Source organism: Phocoena phocoena, chromosome 15 (genome assembly GCF_963924675.1).
Source record: "Phocoena phocoena chromosome 15, mPhoPho1.1, whole genome shotgun sequence".
Lineage (NCBI taxonomy): Eukaryota > Metazoa > Chordata > Mammalia > Artiodactyla > Phocoenidae > Phocoena > Phocoena phocoena.
In genome coordinates this window covers 57,752,780-57,760,826 of record NC_089233.1, presented here as the reverse complement: position 1 = coordinate 57,760,826, position 8,047 = coordinate 57,752,780, and the positions used below count along the sequence as shown (strand labels likewise).

The 8,047-nt window shown below is 57.8% G+C and overlaps 2 protein-coding genes across 2 annotated transcripts; both read right to left on the bottom strand.

Moving 5' to 3' along the window:
* Positions 1–2,644, bottom strand: SPEF1 (sperm flagellar 1). Its single transcript, XM_065893402.1, has 7 exons — positions 2,536–2,644; positions 1,488–1,599; positions 981–1,137; positions 753–792; positions 545–605; positions 208–331; positions 1–108 (listed from the first exon to the last, which is right to left on the bottom strand). Exons 1-7 carry the CDS (start codon positions 2,642–2,644, stop codon positions 1–3), a joined length of 711 nt encoding a protein of 236 aa, XP_065749474.1.
* A 2,762-nt stretch (positions 2,645–5,406) lies between these two features.
* CENPB (centromere protein B) lies at positions 5,407–8,047 on the bottom strand. The gene has a single exon (XM_065892970.1). The coding sequence runs from the start codon at positions 8,045–8,047 to the stop codon at positions 6,236–6,238; it is 1,812 nt and encodes a 603-aa protein (XP_065749042.1). The 3' UTR covers positions 5,407–6,235.

The window sequence follows — 8,047 nt, the reverse complement described above, 5'->3', positions numbered from 1 at the left end:
TCACCGCTGCTTACGCTCCGCCTGCTGGAGCCGCCAGGAGAGGTCTTCGATGTGCACGTTCTTGAGCTGGAGCAGGTGCTCCAAGCGTCTCACCTTCATCTGCAGGACCTGGGAGGAGCCCCATAGAGGTCAAGCCCTGCGGCCTGCTGCCCCCGCCCCTGTGTTTCCAGGCCCCAATCCCCCAGCGCCTTCCCAGTGCGCCCTCACCTGCACAGTCTCCTGCGAGGCCAACAGCTCCTGCTCCTTTTCAGCAATCTGGAGGACGAAGCTTCGGTCGCCCTGCAGCGCCTGGCTATACCCCAGAGGCCGGGGCACAGGCAGCCGGCCCACCCTGGGGTGAGAAGCAGCTTAGCCCAGGCTTGGATCTTGGGCCCCACCCTCACCCTTCCAGTGTCCCTCGACCAGGCCTTCTCTCACCCCCACCCTCCCCCACCCATCCCTGACTTCCCTACCTTTCCAGGTGCAACCCTCACCCTCACCTCCTAGCCATGTGCATAGGGAGATTACCAGGCTTGGTGAGGTCAGGAGCTCCCAGTTTCCTTACCTGAGCTGCTCCCCTCCCTGGGGGTCTGGAGCACCTTCCCCTCGGGCCTTCTGGGACAAACCTGAGACAAGGCAAGTGTAGGAGTAATCCTGATGGAGCCCTGTCTTCTTGTCTTCCACCTCTCCACACCCGCACCCCTTCCCCCACAGGAAGGAAGGACAGGAGGAAAGCTCCCCCTGGGAGGGAAGAAAAGTAAAGGCCACTTTACCCACATCTATGTAGTCAGTGCCATCCTGGGGAGCCAGCTCCTGAAAGAACCCCCAGGGTCTGCTGTGAGCTCAGGCTGCCCACCCCCAAAGAGCACCTCCCCCCCACCCCCACCCGCCAGGCTCCCTTTAGCCAGGCACCCTTCTCCCACACTTATTGCTGAGGCAGAGCGTTCTGCTGCCTGGGAAACTACCCCAGAGCAGTGCAAGAAACTTGAATGGGGTGGCACCTGTAAGGAGCTGGTGCCCTGCTTCCTGCGCCTTTGCTGCTCTTCCAGGCACTGCCTCAGTGGAATGAGCACCAGCTCCACCACGCCTGGGGCACACTGTGCAATCTTGTGCATCACGTCATCTGGTACAGAGAAGCTCAATTTGTTCAGCACCTTCCTGGGGGGCAGACACAGGGATGGTGGACTGGCTTCTGGGGGGGATGAAGTGAAGGGTTGGGGGATGGAAAGGGGTGCAGCAGTTGCAGCCCTTCAGTGCACAGCCCTGGGGGAATGGAAGGGCACCCAACCTGAGCCCAGTGTTTATATGTCTCGAGGGTCCTTGTCACCTCCCCAAAAGAAGAGTCGCTTGATTTTGTTACCAGACAGATTCTGTCTGCATTGTCCCTTCCCAGCCAGCCACCAGCCTGGACTGTGGAGACCACAGGAGGTGGAGGGGCTGGGCAGCCCTTCCTGGGATCCCAGTGTAGGAGCTGGAGATCCCACTAGTGTGCCCAGGTATTCTGCTACCTGTTCAGGTGACCCCAGTTGCTCAGCTTCTGCTGGAGAGAGTTAGCAGGAACATAATTGTGCATCTCCACCATCTTGGGGAAGTAAAACTTGATGACCTCTGCGACCAGGACTGAGGGAGAGGGGGTGGGAGCAGACATGGAAGTTGTAGAGATGGGTAAGGAAGAAGGGGGAGGGAGAAAGAATGGGTGGGATGGGAGAATCAGGGTTTACAGAGTGGTGGGGCCAAGTGGAGAGGTGAAGATGTGGAAAGGGGTAAGGATGATATGGAGGTGAGGTAAGAAAGCAAGATCAGTGATCAGCCAGAGACAAAAATTCCAGCACACCCCAAAGGAGCTGCACTCCTTTGCCATTAACTCGGGGCATATAAAAACTAAGGTCTCTAGTCCTCTATATAGACGCAGAGAGAACACCTCAGGAGGCTGGGGCCTCACTCTAGGAATTGACATAAATACACACACACACACAAAATGACACAGAGATGCAGAAACATACACAGACACATACTTCTATCACTGGAGTTCTAAGAGACAGTCACCAACACACACACACAGAAGCACAAAGTGTCACATATGCACCAATATACACACAGAGAGGTGCATACTTCTATTATTAAAATCCCAGGAGACAGTCTTGGACACACAGCTACACAATCACAAAGAAACATGCACACAACATCCGCATCTTAGTCATTAAAGTCCCAGGAGGGAGTCACAGACTCAGACACACACACACACACCACATGCATAAAGGATAGAACATGTATACATAATATGGACACACACATGCCCACATACCCAAGATGCACACTTCTACAACTGAAGTTCTAGGAGATAGACACCCCTCCCACCAGCCCACCCCCGCCTCCGCCGCCACAAGCACAAGAGACATGTATGCACACACACCCCGTACACCCGTACATACAGGACAGAACGCGTAGACACACAAGGACGTACAGAACACACCCAGACGCGCACGCGGACACACACACACGCTGGAGCTCACACGCCTGTCACACACACACACACACACACGCTGGAGCGCACACCTCCGTCACTGAAGTCCCGGGAGAGATTTCGCTTGGGCCGGGACAGAGGGATGTTGTCTACCCACAGGTACAGTTGGTGCAGCGCTTCCTCGTCCACGCTGCCCGCCATTGGCGCCCTCAGAAAGGTCAGGCCGTTCCAGCTGTGCAGAGTCCAGGCCCAACCTCACGACCCCTCAAGAGCTTCCTCTATCGCCACTGCCGCCGCCCAGATCCTCCTCTGCCTCTCTAACCCAAAGACTCACTTCCCAGCTGGGAGCGGCCATATTGTTTTCTGAAACCATGGCAACCTTACTCGAGTCGCCGGGGAGCAAGGGCTTCTGGGAGTTGTAGTTTTCCCCCTCCAGCTACCTCCTCTCAGGCCCCAGCTTTGAAAAGGCGGTTTGTCTTGTCCACCTCCCAAGAAATCACCTCTGCCAACTGCTCACCAGACATTGACCCACTCTGGGAACTGCCAAAGCCAACCAGGCCTCCAGAACCCCTGCATCAGTATCCTCAGGACAAGGAAACTCCTCCAGGGTCCTTTAGCAATCAGTCCCAAGTGAAGTCAGCATCCCAGTGTTTGTCAGCTTTATCTGGTGGTCCATTGTTAATCACCAGCTGCTTCACATCTGGACTGCGTGGTAGGCTGGGTGACAGTGCCTCCTTGCTAGGTCCCTCCTCAAAGCTCTGTGCTCATAGGGCCATCCCCACACCACTGCCCCCCACCCCCCAAGTAGTGTCCCAGTGAGGCATTCTATATGTAACCCAGACTCCCAGGGAGAGCACCAGAGCTCAAGGCCAGTGTCTTGGGCAGGTCATTTATAGTCCTGAACCCTAGTTCCTCCTTCATGAAATGGGGATGGTTCTCACCTACCGTCCCTGAGGAGTAATAGAGAGAATGGGAAGGGTAGTTACAGAAGACCTGTATTTGGGGACTGGGGGAACAGGGGTTAGTTATAGGTACAGGAGCTTCAAGAGCTCCTGTAGACACTTCCACATCCCTCATCTCCAAGAGCTATTCTTGCATGGGTTAGAAACTGAGTCAGGGGCTTCCCTGGTGGCGCAGTGGTTGAGAATCTGCCTGCCAACGCAGGGGACACGGGTTCGAGCCCTGGTCTGGGAAGATCCCACATGCCACGGAGCAACTAGGCCCGTGAGCCACAACTACTGAGCCTGCGCGTCTGGAGCTTGTACTCCGCAACAAGAGAGGCCGCGACAGTGAGAGGCCCACACACCGCGATGAAGAGTGGCCCCACTCTCTGCAACTAGAGAAAGCCCTCGCACAGAAACGAAGACCCAACACGGCCGAAAATAAATAAATAAATAAAAAGTTTTTTTTAAAAAAAGAAACTGAGTCAGTAAGCAATTCCTTTAGGAATATGGTTAGGGTTAGGAATTCCTTAGTAAAGGGGCACTTCTGGAGTCAGCCTGGGGAGAGAGCTTGCTTCTGCCACATACTAGTGGTTTGGCTTTGGGCACATTACTGAACCTTTCTGTTCTGTATTTCTCATGTTTTTACCTACTTCACAGGGGCTTTGTGAGCATCTAAAGTACTTAGCATAGAGCCTGGCACACAGCAAGAGCCCTATTAATGTCAGTTGGTGTTATCATTAATGAGATGATCTCAGTTCCAGCAAAAGAGGTGTTCTTGTTGGCAGGAGACAAATGGAAGTATTTGCCTTGTTAGTATTTGAGGTGAGGGCCTTGGGTTGGCCAAGGGAACCTGGGGAGAAGGCTACTGCTCCCACATATTTACTCCAGAGCAGGCCAGGGGGTAGGCTGGGCTTCCTTGTCTCATCCTCCGGGGCTCAGATGGGGACTGGATGGGGGCCGGAAATCCCAACTGCTTTTTTGCTTTCACTTAGTTCTGAAGCCTTCAAGGTCTTGAGGGAATCCCTGAGAGCCAGAGGTACGGAAGGGAAAGTCATTCCACCTTCTTGTTTAAAAAGATGACTTGGATAACTGCCTGCAACACCCCCCACCCCACCCCCACATTCCAGGGTGGAGAGAGGAGGAACTGTGAGGAGGTGGGGGCAGGGAACCACAGGGGTGATGTGCCAGCCTCAGAAGAGGTGGGAAAACCGGTTTGGGGCCCAGAGCTGCTGGCCTGCTCAAGCTCAGGCCCTCCCCTCACTAGAACCACTGGGGCCTGAGGGCCTCAGTGACAAAGGGCCCGGGAGGGGCGAGCTGGCCCTGAAGAGAAAGGTTGGGTAGGATCAGCAGAGGGCCTGTCCTCACCTTTGGACAGGGGCGGGGGGGGGGTGGGGGGTGGGGGGGGGGGGGCTCCAGAGGGTACCACACAGGGAGTGGCTAACCTCTTGGGGGTGCAATGTGTCCCCAGCAATTTCACCTCCATCCTGACACTGTTCCCAAGGATAGCCACCAGAATTGGAAATGCCAATCACTGAAAGGCCTAGAGGACTCCCTCTTAAGGCACCATACAAGAGATGCCCTGTATGCCCCTACAAACTCCAACCTGGACCACAGGAGCTGCCCCAACACTCCTTTCTTTCTGCCCTCCGACCCCTCTCCTGCAGGGATCTTCTTTAATGGTCCTTGATAAGCCTAGTTCCGAGGTGCCCACAGTTTAACTTGGCCCTCCAGGGACTGTTGGCTCCCTCCCTCCTGTCCCAGCCAACTGGCCCAAAAGTTTTAACCCCAAAGCAGTGCAAGGCCCAGCTTGCTCAAACCCACCCCCAGGCAGGTGCATTGAAGACCCCTCCCACCCAAGCCTAGGCAACACTTAGATATACATGCTGCCCTTCACCCTGGTCAGGGCCTGGGCTGTTGCCACTCTCTCAACATTTGTCCCACCAGAGCAAGGACCAAAGGGAACCGGGAAAGAAAGTGTCCCCAAGACAGACGCAAGCCCAGACCATGAAGGATGCACCCTTGGCTGTTAAAATGTCCACTCCCACAAAAGGGGGGTGGACAGATTTATTGAATTCAGACTGGGAAAGGAGCAGCTGGATGGCTGGACTCTGGGCCCAGCCCCAGGACCCCTGCCCAGGATAGGGCCCTGCCAGAGAGGGAGGAGAGGCATGGGGCCTGCAGCTGCCCACAAGGGAAGTGCCCATTACCACTCCTCTGGAGGGCCTCTTGAGAACCTCCAATCTGGAAAGAAAAGCAAGGGCCAAAGTAACATGGACTGGGCCAGAGGAAGGGGTTGGGGAAGTGGGGAAGCAGGCAGAGGCAGGCCCAGGAGCCTGCGGTTAGACTGTGCTTCTCAAGGCGGCCTCAGGGCAGGGATGCGGGGCTGCCAGCCTTGCGGGGTCCTAGGCTGGACTTTTCTCTGGAGCCCTTCCCAGAATGGCTTTGGGGTCCCCCCCCACCAAAGACCTGGTGTGGATGGCAGAGGGGAGAGGCACTCTCTGGCCAGGAGCTTCCAGGGTCCATCCCTGGCTGCTACTGTGGCCTAGTCCACTGATGGCACGGTGTGGTAGCACCGGACAGCTCCCCACCCTCCCCACCTGGTCCCCCAAGCCCAGGGGCAAATAGGGAGGAAAGAGGATTCTGAGAAAGAGGCAATAAGCAGGCAGTGAGGCTGACACCAGCCCCAGGCCCTACCGAGGTGACTGGGCCTGTCACAAGACCAGGAGAACATCACTAAAGGATCTGGGGTTCCCCACTCTGGCTCCATCCACAACAGCTGCCCAGAGAGTCCTCTGCCCTGGGCTGGTGCTGCCACATCCGGGTTGGGGGCATGGCTAGGCCCAGTGGCTCAGCTTTGATGTCCAAGACCCCGAACTCCTGCCTGCCTGGCATGGTTCTTCCTGGTCACATGGACCAAGTCGTGTTCCAAGTGGAGGATGTGGCTTTGCACACGGTCATCAATGGGGAAGGAGGTGAGGTACCTCTTGACCATAGCAAAGTAAGCCATGGCCTCCCCAAAGCTGGGTACAGGCACCTCATCACCATCCTCATCATCATCTTCGTCATCTTCGTCCTCCTCCTCCTCATCTTCCTCTTCTTCCTCACTGTCTGACTCAGAGTCCTCCTCACCTTCCAGGAAGTGGAGGGTAGGGCACTGGACCTCCTCCTGGGCACCATAACCCCCGAAGCTGCCACCAGCCTCCACTACTCCCTGGGCCCAGTCCTCAGCCTCCAAGCCCTCAGAGGAGCTCTCCTCCTCCTCCTCTTCCTCTTCATCACTGTCATCAACATCACCCTCCTCTTCTACCTCCTCTTCTTCCCCCAGCTCCTCTCCTTCCCCCCCTTCCTCCTCTTCCTCGCCATCTTCCTCCTCCTCCTCCTCCCCTTCACCCTCCTCTTCCTCTTCCTCTTCCTCCTCCTCTTCCTCCTCCTCCTCCTCTTCCTCCTCCTCGCTCTTGAGGGCAGTAGTGATGGTAGCATTAGGGCCACCCCCAAAGCCAGCCTCACGAAAGCAGGTGGCTATGTCCGAAGGTTCCACAGCCTGCCAGGCTGCAGCAACGAAGTGCAGGGCCTCCATGAGGCCTAGCTGCAGGCCTGAGCGATCCTGGCCCTCTAGTGCTGCCATGGCCTTGAGCAGCATAGCCTGGCGGTAGTGGCCCTTCACCTGTTGGACCACTCCACGCTCCAGCGGCTGCACGGTGCCTGGCGGGAAGAAGGCCAGCTGCACATGCCTCAGGCCCGAGGTATCCAGGGACTGGGCTGCCAGGCGGCCAGCCAGCAGCAGGACTCGCCGAGATTCTGCAGCCATGCGGGTGTCCAGGGCCTTCAAGTACTTGGCCAGGGCCTGGGTGGTGACACCACCCTTAGAGTTGGCGGTGTAGTCGCAGGGCAGGCCGGCTTGGCCTGCACGGGGCTTAGCGGACTTGCCGGCTACAAGTGGGGGAAGCTTCTCACTGCCATCTGCATTGGCGCACAGCAGGACACTCAGGCGCTGGGTGGCCTTGCGTGCCCGTCCATCACTGCCACACAGCCCCGCGGCCTGGTCGGGCAGGAAGTCGTACCACAGACTGGTCTCAGTGGCACTGAACACGTCCTGGGAGGCGTAGCCCTCGGCCACTGACGGCGGCTGCTCCTCCCGAGCGCGCCAGCCCGTGGTACCCCCACCGCTGCCCTCCGAGGGCACCGTGGGCGGGCTGGCGGGCGCCGCTGGGGGCCTGGGGGCAGCGCTGCGCGACCGGGCGCGGGCCACGCCGCTGCAGGACACCACACCGTGGCGCCGGCGGAAGCGGTCCAGCCAGCCGTTGGAGGCAGTGAAATCGTCCATGCCCAGCTCCTCAGCTATACGCAGAGCCTTCTCCTTGAGGATGATGCCCTTGACCGGCAGGCCAGCGGCGCGGATCTGCTGGAACCAGGCGATAAGCAGCCCCTCGAGCTTGTCGTAAGGAGACAGCTTGTTGGTCTTGCGGCAGGTGGAGGCTACACCGTACTTGCGCTCCGACGCCAGGATGGCGCGCTTGTTCTTCAGGATGGTGCTCAGCGTGGACGGCGGGATGTTGAAGCGCCGCGCGATCTCGCCCTTGCGCAGGTCCGGGTTCTCCTCCACCTCCTGGATGATCCGCGACTTCTCCCGGAACGTCAGCTGCCGCCGCTTGGGGCCCAT